The sequence below is a fragment of the Cataglyphis hispanica genome, chromosome 4 (genome assembly GCF_021464435.1).
Source record: "Cataglyphis hispanica isolate Lineage 1 chromosome 4, ULB_Chis1_1.0, whole genome shotgun sequence".
NCBI lineage: Eukaryota > Metazoa > Arthropoda > Insecta > Hymenoptera > Formicidae > Cataglyphis > Cataglyphis hispanica.
In genome coordinates, this window is record NC_065957.1 from 7,376,852 (window position 1) to 7,393,100 (window position 16,249).

A 16,249-nucleotide genomic window follows, 5' to 3' on the forward strand; every position below is an offset into this window, starting at 1 on the left:
ACTCTTTTACTTTTTCATTTTACTTATTTATTTTCTAATTTATTTGTTTTATTAATCTTTTCTTAGGAACGACAATTTTCTAACTTTACAAAAATATATATGTAATATGAAAAATATAGATATATTTTATTTTTTTTTTAAATATTTATGTATGTACCAATTTCATAACAATTTGTCTATTTTGTATTTTCTTAATGACAATGTTGTTGTTGTTATTTTCAGAGATAAAAGATGACAACAATAGCGCCGTTGCTACTTGAAATTAAAAGTGGACGTATCCTTTTTGAAATAACTCGAGATTTACTGAGCAAAGGTTAATTTCTGATAATAAAGTTAAGCGAAAAAAAAGATTATTGCGAACATTATCGCGTAGTTCCAACAATCATATCTGGCTGGTTTTTAGCAATTAGCAATTTTCAACCCCATCTCGATCAACCACGCGAGTATCAGTGCAATTGTTTAGTATTATTAGCGATTTTACATTGCTTATCGAGAGAACATAGGATCAATCTTTTTTCGTACTTAATATGATCAAACATAATCTTGATCGACGACCGGCGACGAACCCAAAGGTAACGAAAAGAAAGGGGTGGGAGAAGATAAACACCAATCAGAGCAAAGCGTCTTCTTCGCCTGTAGTTTGTTGGCAAGAGGCGTGTCGCTACGCCTCGTGTCTCACCGACAAAATGGCAATTCTCGTTGTTCATATAATGTATACTATGCTTCACGTTCATATGAACAAATCGGCCAGAGGCATTTTCGAAAGGTATGCATTACATCTAGATAGGTACAAAAAATTCATAATATAGAAAATAGACAGCTCACAATATACATATATAAATGGAGTGGCTGGCATTTAACACTTGTAATAATTCAAATAGTAAGTACCTTAAATAAGATAAGTACATATTTATTTTTTCTTTCCATATCAAATTTAAAAAAGAGAGAATTTTATCTCCTGCTATAAATTTAAAATTAAACAAAAGTAAAATTTTCTTTAATCGGTTTTATATTGACAGAATTTTGAGAAATTTATAGGGATATGTAATCAGAAATAGGAAAATATGATAAATAATATAATTTCTATTGCTAAGGAAAAACCTACTTCATATTGTTTAAATCTGTTATAATTAAAATATCACAGATTTTGAGAAGAATATACTTCATATATATATTCATGTATATGTTCATATTTAATAATTTTTTTAAATTTATGTTTCTGTTTTTTTCTTTTTATGTCGTATGAGAAAGCTCTATTAACTGCTGTGTTAAATATAAGTCTTATTTTTCATTCCATTACTATGAGAGGACATTTTTTGTGTGAGCCACGCACTAGGCCCTACTAAAGCAAGACATCCAAATTTATTTTAGATACAATTGATTGGATTGATAAAAATTAATCTTGCTTAAAAAACGATGAAGATAATCTGTGCAAAAATACGCCGGATCTCGAGACTATACGTTCGGTCAATAATGATAAAAATAAATGGTAATGATATAAGAGAAAGTAGGCAGATAAAAGTCAACCTCTTTTTATTATCAACCTCTTTGATGGATCGAACGAAAGAGAACATCTAATGGCAGCAAATAGTCAACGATGAGTTGATTGACGAATTCCTTTAGAATAACTTCTTTTCATAGTATAAATATCTATAATTGAAACTCTTGAATTTTTATAAAAAATTTCAATAATATAGTATATCCAAAATATACACAATTTGTCAAAAAAAGAAAGCGGATTACAGTATTTTTATAATCCGTTCATTATCAGATTACTTGTAATGTAATGAAATTTTTCAAGTTGTAGAATAAGTTCTACAGGCAGAAGAATCAATCGCAGCATATTCTTGAGGATGTTAGGATAATCATATACATAAAACTAAGATGTTTTGTAAAAAATCTATAGTTGTGTATTTTTTTAACGAAGAAGTAAACGAAATGACTAAAATTCGTCGGTTATATAATCATGCATCGAGCCGTGATGGTTTAAGACCTAAACGATCGATTATGTATTCCGGCATGCAGTATGTAGGATTAATTGGTTTCAACGAAAAATTCTTGTCCAACAATGACAATGCAGTGAGGCCGAATAAAGTATGAAAAGGGTCGACCATGTCTCCAGGTCGATCGCTGAAACCGCCGGTTTCAATATCTTGACAAGTCAAAATGTAATCGATCTGTAATTAAAAATGAAAAAAATAGTTGTATTAGCTAATGATATTGATTTATAATTGCTTGTTTTATATTTTAATTGATTAAAACAGAGGTCAAAACAGAGATCAAAATGATGAATGAAATCATAAGAAGAGAATGTCTAATCTAAAAGATATCAGTTGATCGATAACTATTTATAATCCATTAAAATCATTTGAGGATATTTACCAAGGCTTTTTTATCTATCCAATGAAGACGGCCTAGAATTGTTAGTGCCGATAATACCCACCAAGAGTAGCACACATCTGGTAACTTTTCGGGTCTGCCATTTAAACCACCGGAAGGTAATTGTCTTTCACATAACCACCATCCTAAACGATCAGCATCTATCAGATGCAAATGTCCTAGGAAACATTTTGATAAGTCAGATCGACATTTTCTGTATAGCAGTCATATTTTATATATACCTGTTATTGAAAGTAATCCTACGCAACAATAGATTAAACCTGCATGACTCTCGGATCCTGGTTTTGAACCAAATCCTCCATCAAAATTCATACACTTCAACACAAATTGCACTGCTTTCTCGATGTCTATTGCATCTAAGCGATTCTGAAATATGTTAGTGACAATATAAAAAATTTTTTTAAATTTTTTCTACACAAGTATTTTCTGATTTTTAAACCAAATCTTAAAGAATTTACTTTTTCTAAGATGTATTTAACGATGTTGATGATCTGACAATTGTCCTTAAATCCACTAAAGCCTAAAGAGTTTCAAGAAAGTGATGTTTCCAGGAAATATCTATTCTATCTCAAGAATTGATTTTCATTTGAATAATTGGATGTTCCTATCACGACACACTTTGTTTTTGCAGGCATCCAAAATAAATCATACACTATTTATGACAGTCACAATGATATTTACCAAAAGTGACAAAGTGGCAACAGCACAGAACGAAAATCTGACATCCACTTCGCCCCATTGATCACCAGCAAAACTTCCATCTGCCTGCTGTCTCTCTTTGATGTAATTTACAATTTTATCAATGTTTATTACATGCAATGCATCGTACATACACAGTATCTGAACAGCACTGAGTGTATAAAGTAAATGTGGATCGTGTTGTATACTGGCACTAATACCACCACTATCACTTTGACACTGTCCAATAAATTCTAATACCTCCTCTTTATTGGTTTGTTCTAACTTTCCCATTAAATCTAGAGCAGTAAGACCCCAATACATTCCAGACATCCTCATGTGCTCAGTCTGAGAATAGTTCTAAAAAAATTAAAATATGTTGATCTTGAAGAGTGTTGTAAATGTACAAAATATATCAAGTTTAAATAAAACTTTATAATTTATACATTCAAAATATTAAATATATCTCTACAGAGTGGTATCAATAAAAATGTGCAACTGGTTTCTATATATATAGATAACAAAAAAGATTGAGAAAGATTTTTACATATTCATCTTTGTTGGTCCCATACGAAATAAGATAGTTTGCATGCTTCTCCATTAATAATTCTGGAATACTGCTTGGTAGTTCAATATCATGCTTCAATGTTGCCTGTATAAAAAAAAAGTAATTCAATATTAATCATTCAGTTATATTGTTGAGATTTACATTATTAAGATCTTGATTAGTGCACAAAAAGTGATTAATATTATTCTCTAAACACATTTTATTTTATGTATGCTAAACTTTTCTTTAAAGTAACTAAATAGATTAGACTTACCATCCTGTAATTGTAACGCAATGATTATAAATTATGCTAATATAATTGTGCTCCTCTTAAATACTCATCATCGCAAATCTGAAATTAAATTCTGAATTTAATTGACAAGCATTTAAAATTGGACAATCGATCGAAGAAACACGTATTCTATGATAATCAAAGGATACAAACCGCTCAATAAAAGTATACATTTGTTAAAATAATAATGTATTTGATGAGATTGAAGGAATTCTGATATTTCACCAATATGATTTAACAATGTAATTTACAATTGGTGATAGCAAACGTAATTACAGTAAATACATAATAAATGTCATGTAACTGCCATAGATAATATACAGCCAATTCATAAGTCACGTACGCGCACGTTGTGTGACATATGACGTATGGGCCAGTAACCAGTATAGGCTCTTTTTCATAAGTAGAAATATATTACTAGTTAGAGAGTATGTTTACAGATATTCTATCAGTGAGATAGAGTAGCGTTTAATTCTCCAATCAGGATAAAGGGACTAAAGATGTGATTGGTCAATTAAACGTTACTTTATTTCGCGGATAAGATTTCTGAACGCATTCTTATAAGATTCCTAGAACCAAATCTTTCAACTGGATTTCAATCGAATTTCATGCAATGACATCAATCGCAACCTGAATACATCTGAATAATCTTTCGTAGGTTGTAGTCAAGTTGTCTTAGGTAATGTTACGTGCACGCTGGAAAGATAATACGAGATAATACATCTGATATAAAATGTCAGGGCGTAGGAGGAAGAATAAGAGCAAATTATTAGAGAAGAGACCCCGGCACGTTCTCGGCAAGGAACAGAGATATCATCAGCAAAGAGATGAAGGATCGGATAAAGATGACGAGACAGGTGAGATGAATATGAATTTCATGAGTTTTTTAACGCTTCGGTCGTACAGTAATCTCTGATTGAACTTGTAGAACCATCGGATGAATCGTCGATCCCTTTTCCCGTGGCCATGTGGGACATGGAACATTGCGATCCCAAGAAATGCTCTGGAAGGAAACTAGCGAGGCACGGCTTGATAAAGATATTGCGATTAGGCGCTCGATTTCCCGGCTTATGTCTTACTCCGATTGGTGACAAGGTAATTGATAAATGGAGATTTGATAATGTTACAGTATGGTCAAGATGTCTCATATGAAATGTTGGTTGCAGTGTGTATGCCCAACGGATCGCGAAATTGTACAGGAATATGGATGTGCTGTTGTGGATTGCAGTTGGGCACGCTTAGACGACACTCCTTTTAATAGAATGAAGACGTCCCATCCTCGTCTACTGCCATTTTTGGTTGCTGCCAATCCGATAAATTATGGAAAACCTTGTCAGTTGAGTTGTGTTGAAGCTATAGCAGCTACTTTGATTATAACAGGATATCCAGAGGAAGCCAATCTCTATCTTGGAAAATTCTCATGGGGACACTCATTCTTAGAGTTGAATAGCGAATTGTTAGAGAAGTATGCTCTTTGCACAGATAGCAAAGAGATAATTACTGTCCAAGAGAAGTTTCTGGACAAAGCCTGGCAAGAAAAATTGGATAGGCTTGGTAATTAAGACATTTTGTAACTTTATTTTGGTTTTTTTTTTTCTATTGTGATTTAGTATTCATTATATTTATCTTTAGCACTTCCCGATTTTCCACAAAGTGATACGGAATCTGAAGAAGAAGAAGAAAAAGAGAAAGATGAAAACGTAGCATCAAAAGTTACTGAAGAACTGGGCAATGTAAAAATATAAAGTATAATATTGATTAAAGATAATTATTGCAAACACTTGTACATATATATGAAAAAATATCCTGTATATGTTTGAAATAATTTATTAAAATATTATTTTTCTATTATATATTTGTAATATTTTGATTAAATTAAATTATGACTATAAAGTAATATGTAGAAAATATTTTTAATTTGTATATTTATTCATTTATATATTCAATTTCTTTAACAAATAAGATGATAAGATAATTATTTAAATAAGATAAATACTGTTATATCTCAAAAAAAAAATTTTAATTCAGAATGAGAGAAATCGAATTTATTTAGTAGAGATTTAAATTCTACATAGTGAAGACTTGATTTTATTTTTCATCAAAAAGATTCAAAATCTCTTGGCAAGGTCTCGAATTCTACTTTATGAGAATTCTAATAATATTTGCTAGTGATTGGTGTATCAAAAGTAACTATATGCATGTACCAATTAAATTTATTTTCCGAAAGTCGACCGTCGCATTTTTTGAACACAATCTATGTCATTGATTATTTCATGCTTGATGATTGACGCAGATCGCAGCGCTTTCGAATATGACGGTTACATTGTTTTTTTCATATTGTGTTGTGGCGTATAATGACAATTTTCATACAAGAGATTTTTTGTTGACGTTATAAATAACACGAAAAGAAAAACTGGGTGATGACGAAGCACAAAACGGCGATATCCTACGATCGTCGATTTATGATATGAAGCGAGTGATGTCTGACACAGTGACGCGCGCTGGTTGTTCTTTATCTGAAATGTATCACTCTTATCGCGGTAGGCGCAAGTACCGATATCCAATGTGTGGATAAAGATAAACGCCTCTGTGCCAATTAAATGCATACTAACGATCGCACACCGCTTATATACGCTACAATACGCTATATATTTCGTAATCCGGTGCCGCGGCACTAACGTCTATCTCCTAACTCCAGTGAGACTTTCTCAAAACTTTTGATGTTTGACAGCTCCAGCCACGAATGCGTGGACGCTAACACCGCATAACTTATTATGCACTTCGAGACCGAGACGGTTCAAAAGCATTTGGTATCAAGCATGTATGTATCTGTCTAATTTGTTTGTGTAACATTTTATAAGAAAACTTACATTCCACAAAGCCATCCATATAATAGTTATTCAATATTTGATATTTTCTATTATTAACAGGAACAAATCTGTGGAGAATTTGTTGATATCTAGTCACGAGGTAATCAGTAGCATTAACTCTTCTGGTTTGAGTAATCAAAATTCGGCGACAAATCCAGGAAACGCTGCATCTGTGGAAAATGTTCAAGAGACAACTGTAGGTTCTGGTGGTGATCGTAATAGTCCTGTATCCAGTCCTAATTTATCTCCACGTCCCAGTCCAAGGGCTCATTCCAGGCGAGAATATTCCAGATTAAATTCCGATTCTTCCACTAAAGAATCCTCTCGTGCGAATAAATCCGACGATCAGCTGTCTCAGGTATGCATGGACAATTTTGAGATTAACATTTTTATATTAAAACATCATGATGAGAGATATAATTGTTTTGCGTGAAATATACAGGATCTGATCAATAGATCATCTGACTCGGCTGAACTCAAAAGTTCTCACGAAAATAAAAAAGAGTCGCGTGGCAGTGATCGGAGCAAGAAAAAATCTTCCTGGTATAATGTACTTTATCCGACTTATAAATCACGTTCCGAGGACTTTAAACGAATATTCAAAGATGTGCCTGATGACGAGAGATTGGTGGTAGGTAAGTGTTGTTTCAAGAATGTTGTCTCTTATACATTCAAAAATGTATTGTCACATTTTATTCCCTGCCAGTTACTCATTAAACTAACTAGTTTACACTTACTGTTACATCCACATGATTGTCGAGTATTTAACACATTCCACGATTTTATTAATTTAGCAATATAACTTTTAGATTATTCTTGTGCTCTTCAGCGTGAGATATTGGTACATGGTAGACTTTATGTATCTCAAAACTATGTGTGTTTTTATGCTAATATATTTATGTGGGAGACATTGGTCTCCCTACGTTGGAAAGATGTTACATCTATTACCAAAGAGAAAACTGCGCTTGTCATTCCAAATGCTATCCTGATTTGTACAGTTACTGACAAGTTCTTTCTAACATCGTTTGGAGCGAGAGATAAAACATATGTAATGTTATTTCGTGTTTGGCAAAATGCTCTTATTGGCGAGGTATGCATATATTGTATACAACTAAGTCTCTAAGATTTTTTATTGTAATTTTGAAAGTATATTATTCTTGACTATATTTGCAGATGAAAATGTCAGTTAAAATTTAATATATTAAATCAAAATTTTTTCTTTTTATCCATTTTTTGAAACAAGTTATATCTCTCTACAAAAAAGTATTGATACTTTTAGAATAAACTTATTAAAACCTCATAAATATAATATACCTTTATAATGCGCATTTCTTTTAATATTTTATTTTATTTTATTTTCAGTCAATGAGTATGGCGGAAATGTGGCAGCTTGTACATGCTTGCTATGGGGATGAATTAGGTTTGACCTCTGATGACGAAGATTATGTACCACCATTACCTGCAGCAGACGAAGAAAAATTGTCAACTCGTCTTTCTGTAGATTCTTTTTCTGAGGTATATGTATAAATTTGACAATATTTTTTGTAAGATTTTTGTAAGACCTTGAATATAATATTATTAATTTTATTAATAATATTATCGTTATTGATTGAGAAAATGAAGGTAATTAATTAAAAAGATAATGAGAAAAAATTGATCTATTAGATTAAATAATATTAAGTTAAAGATCGATTTTTGTTTTTATTAAATTGCTTTTTAAATAAAAAATTTTTGTTTGTTGATGAAAAAATATATTGAACTCAATGATTATTTTCATTTTTTTTTTTTATATCATTTTTAATTGTATATGATAATTATAATAAATCTTTTAATTTGCTGTCTGCATATCTATGGTTTTTCAGATTTTTTATCAAGCACTTCTATCACAAATTTGATATTTTATTTAGTGAAATCTAAGTTGGTTTTTTCGCGGGAATCTCAATAAACGATTTCCAAATCAAATCAGCCTTGGCTTCTGTTCACAGTTCATAGATAGCGTCACTATATCCGGTTTCTTAGTAAAACTTGTTTTGTAAACAGGTGTATTTATCTGTTCCCCCGAGTCGAGAGACCGGCTTCCGGCAAAATTTTGTTTCAGATGCGTGGATAATTTAATGTATTTAGATTTGTAATTAATTCTATATTTCACAGAATAGTAGACTTGACGAATTAATGAAAATAAAAAATAATTTTGCAAGATATTACTAAAAAAAATATATAAAAACTAAAATTGATTATTTAACATTGTTATTTTATTATTTTTTTTTTTAATGAAAACAAAGGCTGAGGCAGCTACTATGGAAGGTTCAACATCTCCACCTGTGGATGCTGTTTCTGTGGAACAGCCTGCTGCTGAACCTCAACAGCAAATTCAGCAACCAGATCCGCCAATACCAATACCTAAACCAGAACCTGTTCTTGATCCAACAGATTTGAGTGATACAACAGAAAGTGAGGCTGAGAAACATGGTTGTAAGTAGTTCCAAATATATTTTGTTTTAAAATTTATCAGAATTTATTTTAAAGAGCAGATCATCAAAATATTTAATAAAAATAATTATTTAAAAAATATTAATTTTTAATATTTTTGAATACAGTAAATTCTCTATTGCTCTAAGCTAAAATGTATTTAAAATAAACTGCTATATATTGCACTGTAGCATTATTTTAATTTTTATTCATCATTTATTCATTTATTAATCATAATTGGTCTATTTTTTGGTTTCTTAAATTTTAAGATTATCAAGTTTTTTCTCCTTATTAGAATAATTAATCAACAAAATTTATAACTTGTAAACTTGTTACAAGAAATCAAGCAATATATAATCTGCAATATGATTTTCATTAATGATATAAGCTAAGCATCTATTATTTTAAACATTTCTTGTAATGCTACGACATTATATTAACATTTAATTTATTTTTTTGGCTAATTAACTTAAATTGCAAGTCATATAATACAGAAAGAAACAAAATATGTTATGTTACACTTATGTTACACTTATATTGATAAAAAACCTACATTAAAATTTATAATTTTTATCTAAAAAATACATATTATTTATTTTAGGATTACATGCAGCACAGTTGCATTTAATGCAATCATAATGTTTGTTCCAGTGAAAATGAATATACGGAGCACCATGGTCTGCAGTTCCCTGCACGAAGGTCGACAACTTAACAAAGCGTCATTACCTATCCACATCGATCAACTGTTTACCTTGCTTTTCACAAATTCGAAATTTTTCTTAGATTTTCATACTGCTCGCAAAACCACTGGTAACAAAATAATAATTTTGTTATTTAATTACAATATGTTATCAAAAAGTGCATGTGTGTCTTAGACATCTTGAAGTATATTTAAAAAGTCTATGTTTTCAAATCATTTTAAATAATTATTTTTTGTGTATAGATATGTACATAGATATGTACATATGTGACATACAATCTCTATTTTTTTTAAACATAGATTTGAGATGATTTGGAAACATAAGCAATTTTATGTACAGTTATATATATGCTAACATATTGTATAATGTGTGTATGATCTCATAAGCAATATAAATTTATTTCTAATGTCCTTTTTTAACATCTTTATTTATGTAGATTTAATACAGTCTGCATGGACACAAAATCAAACTGGTCAAAAAATGAGAACTCTTTCATTTACGGTATCTTTGACCCAGGCTATTGGTCCAAGAACTTGTCAAGTTACGGAAACACAGGTAAAAAAAGAATTCTGTGTCAATAACAACTTATGCTAAATGCTTGTATTCATTATGTTTTTTCTTTTTTCAAAATCCAAAATTATATTATTCAGGTGATGTTACCATGCAGTAGACCAGGTCATCTTTATTGTATAGATGTAGAAAGTATTAATGCTGGTATACCTTATGCCGATTCCTTTAGCATTTTGACGCATTATTGTATGAATAATATTTCGGAAAATGAGACAAGTCTTGCGATTTTTTCCCAAATTAAGTATAAAAAAAGTGTATGGGGTATTATGAAAAGTAAGTTGAAAAAATTAAAAGACCAACTGTAATTTGATACGATTTGAAAAAAGATATTGCAACTTGGAAAAATTTTTAAATAAATGTAATGTCAAATCAAATACTTAAAAGATTTGTAAATTTATATTTGTTTTTGTAGATGAAATTGATTCTTTAATGCTATAGAATGCGAAACATAGATTTAATGTACACAGATACGATATAATTAATTGATTAGTGTAATCAATTATTAATTGACATAAGTACTAACTTGTTTATAAAAATTGAGCTTCCCAACTCTTTCAAAAATTCACACTTTTTGAGTTGCAATATTTTTCTTCCTAAAATACAAAATATTTTAATAAGTGAATTTTATTTAAAAAAAAAACTAGGTGTGATTGAAAAGAATTGTTGGGCAGGCCTAGATGAATATTTCAATAGTTTAGTAAAAGCATTGACAGTGGAATGCGAAGAAGGCAGTGTAAGCGGAGGTTTAAAGAGAAAGACGAGAAAACGACGGCGTGCGACAGGTGTAGGGGCTACATTGCAGACACATGCTTCCGAACACATATCTGTGAATCATCAAATTTCTCCCTCCAACTTGCCACACGCTCATAGTAATATATAATTCAATATTTTTTTATGACATACTTCATTTATAAATATTATGTTAAATTATCTAACAAAATTTTTTTTTATTCCACTCTAGCTGCTAATACTAGAAGCGACACCAACATGATTCTCAGCTCAATGCTATTAGTTGCTGTATTGTGTTTAATGGTGATCAATGGCTTATTGTATTATAAATTATGGGGATTGGAAGAAGCTGCTGCATATACTATCATGGATTTACATGTACTGAAGTATGTGTTATCGATAATTTTTTATAAAATACTGTTCTCTTACTGGTCTGTGTGTTTTTCTGATTTCAGAAATACACCAAAGACTGAAGAGGATTGGATTAACCTTTTGCAACAGCAAGAAAGTTTGCACAATGTAGAAATGAGAAAATGGCAAAGAGTTTTACACACTGCTGCACAATTACTTAGACAAGTAAGACTCAGACAAGATTAAACGCTAAAATATAGATAAGCCATAACAATTTAATTTTACAATATAAACATATATTGAATGCAGAAAAATTGAAGAAAAGAAAATTGAAAACAAAAATTCTGAAGCAACACTAATTTATTATTGAATAACATTTATATAGATAACAATATTTTTTTTTCTTAATTTTCGACACCCAATATAAAAGTTTGTAACTTATTCAGATAATATTTCTGCATTCTACATATTTTATAGAAAGTTCTTTAATCTTAACATTTGTAATTTTTATACTTTAATAGACCGAAGAATCTTTAACGGAATTACAAATGAGCATTCATCCCACTGCTACAGAAAAGGTATTTTCAGTATTAAAACCAAGCTTAAATAGCATAAATACACATACAGAACGACGAAAGAAGTCAGAATTGTAAATATATATATATATATATATATATATATATATATATATATATATATATATATATATATGTTACACAAAATTATAGAAACAAAAGTTTTGTGTGTAAAATATTAAGTTGCGCACCGATAGCTACATCTCTACATACACAAAAAAACGTTTACCAGCAGTTTAAATGTATGTACTCTTCCTATTATTTTAAGAATGTCAATAGTTATGCTATATGTACAGCTTCATGGATCAATTATAGTTAACTATATTATGTTAATATTAATAGTTAAATATTTATAGTATAGTATATTGAATGTAAACTTACTTCATATATTTAAACATTGTGAAATGTTATAAAAAATAATAGATGATTTTTAGAATAATCCTTTGAAACTATTTAGAAATCCCTTACTTATTTTACAAAAATAACTTAATATTTATGGGACTAAAAATAGCAGGAATGTCTGAGGAAAAAAATAGTGAATTAGGTTTGATTAAATTATTTAATCAAATAAAAGAACAGGGTAAAATATAAGGACATACAATTTTTACAAACTGTGTGGAAATATATTTCGAGAATTTATTTCTCCTCTGGTTTATTGAATACAAGCGTGTATCCACATTTGCCGCAGTAATGACGATCTTCCATTGCAGCCATGAATACACCGGCGCCACATTGTTCCATAGGACATTCTCGTCTCAAGCGGTGGATTTTTCCGTTTTCATCTACCTGTAAAATATTTTACATCCCAAATTTAAATATATTATTTTGATAATAAAAAAAGAAAAGAAAACTCGAGAATAAAGATAATGAGGTAAATTGTTACCTTATAATACTTGAGCACAGCAAGCTTGACCTTCTTCTTCTTGTGCTTAATTTTCTTGGGAGTGGAGTAGTTCTTCTTCTTACGTTTCTTAGCACCACCTCGCAAGCGCAGCACCAAGTGTAAGGTAGATTCTTTCTGAATATTGTAGTCGGACAAAGTTCTACCATCTTCCAATTGCTTGCCAGCAAAGATCAATCTTTGCTGATCTGGCGGAATTCCTGAAACAATAAAATATCTCTTGTAGAGTTGAAAAGCGAAATTCACATATTCATTTACTTAACATAAAAATATATGGAATGTGTACATTTCATCTTCAGATACTTAGCTAATACAGGAATTGATGTTTGTCAAATAAAAATACAAAGATCAATAATTAGCTTTTTGAAACATAGAAATAAGATTAAGATTTTCATAAATTAAGTTTCCGAGACATAAATGCAACTTTATATTTTCTGTTCAAGTACAAATTGTTTCGATTTTAAATTCTTAACAAGTCACTTAATATCAATATATATTTTTTCAGCAATTTTCCAAAATTAAGTAAAATCAATCATGATCATTCTGTATATCAAGATTTGCTTACCTTCCTTATCCTGAATTTTCGCTTTTACATTTTCAATCGTATCCGATGCCTCGACCTCGAGGGTAATGGTCTTACCGGTAAGAGTTTTCACAAAGATCTGCATGATCGATGATTCTGTAACATTAAATTAATATTATATAAATTATATTTAAAATAATCAAAAATTTTCTCTAAAAATTTTTTTAATGCATCCAAATACTATTCAAAAAAGCTATTGTGTATATATGAAGCCCAAACACGATGTTATCACATTATCACAATATTATTAAGATTATGCACTATGAGAAAGAAAAAGAAAAAAAATCTCAATATGTAATATTCTTGACTCCATATATACATGCATTTGAAGAAATAAATGTTTCAAGGAATGCTTGTTCTAAAAGAAGAAGGGGATAAATCTGTTATACACGATATATTTATGTATTAAGATCTTTTTATTTCAGAAATTACAGTCATAATACCTAAGGATTAGAAAAGTTTACAAATAACAATTGTGCTACTTTATACAAGCAAAACAGCATTAATACATCCATCATTTTCAGGATTATTTGTAACCTGTGCAAATTTTCCCCACACTACTTTGCCTGTCTGTGTTACAAGACCCAATTCTGAAATATTGACTTCGATAATAGTTCCCTTCGTGTGATGACACCTAAACTCGTATAAAGAGGAGAACTCGGATTTTTCTTAACACCGATGAGCGGCAAGGAGAAGGTTGCCTTTAATTCTGGATGAGTGACGTGCGCAGTTTTGAATCTCAGCGCCATTGGTCTGATGAATCTTTCAAACTTGGGTGGTTTTCTTGTAAAGTTCTCTCCAACAAAAGTCACTTTGGTTACCACTCTCTTCCACGATTTTCGCTTCGTCTTCCCGCTTCTCAGTACTTTGAAAACTTCGGACTCTGACTGCGCCTTTACTTTAGGTATCGGAACATCCCATTTGCCAGCCTTTTCCTTACGTTTTTGCTTTATCATATTGGAAAGTACTTTTGCACTATTGGTAACATTACGATCAAGCAAATATACAGGTAATGCTCCATCTGGTAGCTTGTCAGATTTCTCTTTGACCCTCTTCTCTTCATGAGCTTTAATTTTCTTCTTCATTTGGATCTTTTCGTTTCGTCGCTCTTTATTGAAGATTTTGGCCTTTATACCACGTAAAGTACGAGCTTGCTCCGCTCGTTTGTGAGGTGCGCGAGCCTCTCTCTTTCTCTTTCTCTCTTCATAGTCCAAACGGCGACCGTACAGTTTACGGTGCCTCTCAATGTATTCGTTCTGCGGCATCTTTCTATGTAGCTTTTTGTTCTCGCATGAAATTAATCTTCTCTGAAAAAGAAGTTACTATTTGAATAATTTAATGAACCATAATGGCTCATATCATATATAAAAGCTTAATTATTTCATGGGATATATTTTTTTATATAATAAGTAACTTAAAATGTCAAGCATATGCTATACCTACCTACCTCCACTTATTACTCAAATTAGTAATTTTATATATATTTTATAATTATTTTTTAAATACTCAATAATCAAACTAATAACCATCACCCAAGAAACATAAAGAACATAATTTCTTACGAGGACAAACAGCTGTATAGATTTTTGCTGCATTTAGCAAAGACAACAATGAGGTATTATTCTTTTATATGGATTTAGAAATAAAATAGTTTCTTTAATCCAATATAAAATTAAAAGGAATAAATTTTTATTTAAATTATTAATAAGCATTTTTGTGTACTATGTTATCAGAAAGAATATATATCAATAATATAGATGAAAGATTTCTCTACAGTTCTTTACTCTTACAAATAATAGATTTGCTTATAATAATTATAAAATTTCATAATGAATTGCAATGAAAAAATTTTAAATCGTATATCTATAATACGAAATTAATTTTCTAAAATAATTACGTAAATGAAAGCATCAGTATATGTTAGTTTTTTAAAACATGTTTTACCTTTCGGAAAAAATTATTTCTAATATCAATACGTCACATCAGTAAAGTGAAGAGGTAAATGAGCGATGGGAAGGAAATGGAGGCTATTCGACCAACGTGTCGATCAGTAAAAGTGATCTTGATGGATGTTTGCCGGATTGTTGTCTTTGCCGAATGCAGTTATAAATTACAATTAAATATAACCAGCATAATTGCTCCGTTAATCAGAGCATAGTTTTTGCGGGACAAATGCGTGATCGGAAACACGTTTGTCGCGCGTGGCCATGTGTTCGCAGCTATTTTCGCCGTATCGGCATTTATAAGACGAAATATGTTGTTGCAAATCAAAAAAATTTCAATGCCTACGGCGATAAAACGCAGAAATAAACGCGATAGCATCGTGTTTGGGCTTTTCTTTTCGCAAAATTACAGAAAACAACGTTGGGACCTACCTTCGATCACGCAGCGAGAATACGGAAGAGAACAACAACCCAGGAGTATACAAAGAGCTAACTACGACGAACGACGAGTCGCTGACTGACACGCTCTCGCGATGCCGGAAATGACAGCTTGCGCGACATCTGCAAATTACTGATGTAGAAATAGTTCCCAACGCGGGAACGCGTTCTTGTATGAAATGCATCGTCGAAATATGTCACA

The 16,249-nt window shown here is 30.7% G+C and overlaps 5 protein-coding genes and 1 long non-coding RNA gene across 12 annotated transcripts in view; 3 read left to right on the plus strand and 3 right to left on the minus strand.

Annotated features, from left to right (window-relative positions):
* LOC126849274 (uncharacterized) overlaps nt 1-1,388 on the plus strand; it is a 38,264-nt gene extending 36,876 nt beyond the window's left edge. For all 4 annotated transcript variants that reach the window (XR_007687381.1, XR_007687382.1, XR_007687380.1 and 1 more), the window contains one exon: nt 223-1,388. This is a non-coding gene — a long non-coding RNA (uncharacterized LOC126849274). The remainder of the gene's footprint in view (nt 1-222) is intronic.
* A 499-nt stretch (nt 1,389-1,887) lies between these two features.
* On the minus strand, nt 1,888-4,277 carry LOC126849215 (geranylgeranyl transferase type-2 subunit beta). Of its 2 annotated transcripts, none has more exons than XM_050590867.1 (7): nt 4,071-4,277; nt 3,900-3,977; nt 3,626-3,730; nt 3,082-3,438; nt 2,622-2,766; nt 2,383-2,558; nt 1,888-2,177 (listed from the first exon to the last, which is right to left on the minus strand). In XM_050590867.1, exons 2-7 carry the CDS (start codon nt 3,900-3,902, stop codon nt 1,965-1,967), a joined length of 999 nt encoding a protein of 332 aa, XP_050446824.1. In that variant the 5' UTR covers nt 3,903-3,977; nt 4,071-4,277; the 3' UTR covers nt 1,888-1,964. The 2 variants fall into 2 exon arrangements, with proteins under 2 accessions (XP_050446824.1, XP_050446825.1); XM_050590868.1 differs by having other exon boundaries at nt 3,900-3,990.
* A 222-nt stretch (nt 4,278-4,499) lies between these two features.
* Nucleotides 4,500-5,768, plus strand: LOC126849231 (18S rRNA aminocarboxypropyltransferase). Its single transcript, XM_050590892.1, has 4 exons — nt 4,500-4,774; nt 4,846-5,012; nt 5,084-5,471; nt 5,550-5,768. The coding sequence occupies exons 1-4, from the start codon at nt 4,651-4,653 to the stop codon at nt 5,660-5,662; spliced, it is 792 nt and encodes a 263-aa protein (XP_050446849.1). The 5' UTR covers nt 4,500-4,650; the 3' UTR covers nt 5,663-5,768.
* A 430-nt stretch (nt 5,769-6,198) lies between these two features.
* On the plus strand, nt 6,199-12,621 carry LOC126849159 (protein Aster-B-like). 3 transcript variants are annotated; one of them, XM_050590757.1, is made up of 13 exons: nt 6,199-6,738; nt 6,848-7,145; nt 7,230-7,422; nt 7,597-7,877; nt 8,150-8,302; nt 9,070-9,259; nt 9,908-10,066; nt 10,394-10,512; nt 10,608-10,800; nt 11,172-11,396; nt 11,489-11,642; nt 11,712-11,832; nt 12,129-12,621. In XM_050590757.1, exons 1-13 carry the CDS (start codon nt 6,692-6,694, stop codon nt 12,258-12,260), a joined length of 2,265 nt encoding a protein of 754 aa, XP_050446714.1. In that variant the 5' UTR covers nt 6,199-6,691; the 3' UTR covers nt 12,261-12,621. The 3 variants fall into 3 exon arrangements, with proteins under 3 accessions (XP_050446714.1, XP_050446713.1, XP_050446712.1); XM_050590756.1 differs by having other exon boundaries at nt 6,199-6,457; nt 6,649-6,738; nt 11,489-11,832; XM_050590755.1 differs by having other exon boundaries at nt 11,489-11,832.
* A 177-nt stretch (nt 12,622-12,798) lies between these two features.
* On the minus strand, nt 12,799-16,179 carry LOC126849260 (ubiquitin-40S ribosomal protein S27a). The gene is made up of 4 exons (XM_050590941.1): nt 16,042-16,179; nt 13,649-13,762; nt 13,066-13,283; nt 12,799-12,968 (listed from the first exon to the last, which is right to left on the minus strand). Exons 2-4 carry the CDS (start codon nt 13,749-13,751, stop codon nt 12,819-12,821), a joined length of 471 nt encoding a protein of 156 aa, XP_050446898.1. The 5' UTR covers nt 13,752-13,762; nt 16,042-16,179; the 3' UTR covers nt 12,799-12,818.
* Nucleotides 14,064-16,152, minus strand: LOC126849233 (ribosome biogenesis protein NSA2 homolog). The gene is given in 3 exon segments (XM_050590894.1): nt 14,064-14,290; nt 14,293-14,973; nt 16,042-16,152. Coding segments are annotated over 2 exon segments (780 nt in total). The 5' UTR covers nt 14,932-14,973; nt 16,042-16,152; the 3' UTR covers nt 14,064-14,149.
* Nucleotides 16,180-16,249: the final 70 nt, after the last annotated feature.

Coding starts and splice junctions, on each gene's coding strand:
- LOC126849215 (XM_050590867.1), bottom strand. Junction 3,439..3,625: donor GGACCAACAAAGATGAATAT/GTAAAAATCTTT, acceptor TAATTTTTTTAG/AACTATTCTCAGACTGAGCA. Junction 2,767..3,081: donor TTGCCACTTTGTCACTTTTG/GTAAATATCATT, acceptor AACATATTTCAG/AATCGCTTAGATGCAATAGA.
- LOC126849231 (XM_050590892.1), top strand. CDS start 4,651: ATGTCAGGGCGTAGGAGGAAGAATAAGAGCAAATTATTAGAGAAGAGA. Junction 5,013..5,083: donor TTACTCCGATTGGTGACAAG/GTAATTGATAAA, acceptor TGTTGGTTGCAG/TGTGTATGCCCAACGGATCG. Junction 5,472..5,549: donor AGAAAAATTGGATAGGCTTG/GTAATTAAGACA, acceptor ATTTATCTTTAG/CACTTCCCGATTTTCCACAA.
- LOC126849159 (XM_050590755.1), top strand. CDS start 6,692: ATGCACTTCGAGACCGAGACGGTTCAAAAGCATTTGGTATCAAGCAT. Junction 7,146..7,229: donor CCGACGATCAGCTGTCTCAG/GTATGCATGGAC, acceptor TGAAATATACAG/GATCTGATCAATAGATCATC. Junction 11,833..12,128: donor CTGCACAATTACTTAGACAA/GTAAGACTCAGA, acceptor ATACTTTAATAG/ACCGAAGAATCTTTAACGGA.
- LOC126849260 (XM_050590941.1), bottom strand. CDS start 13,751: ATGCAGATCTTTGTGAAAACTCTTACCGGTAAGACCATTACCCTCGAG. Junction 13,284..13,648: donor GAAAATTCAGGATAAGGAAG/GTAAGCAAATCT, acceptor TTATTGTTTCAG/GAATTCCGCCAGATCAGCAA. Junction 12,969..13,065: donor CTGTGCTCAAGTATTATAAG/GTAACAATTTAC, acceptor AATATTTTACAG/GTAGATGAAAACGGAAAAAT.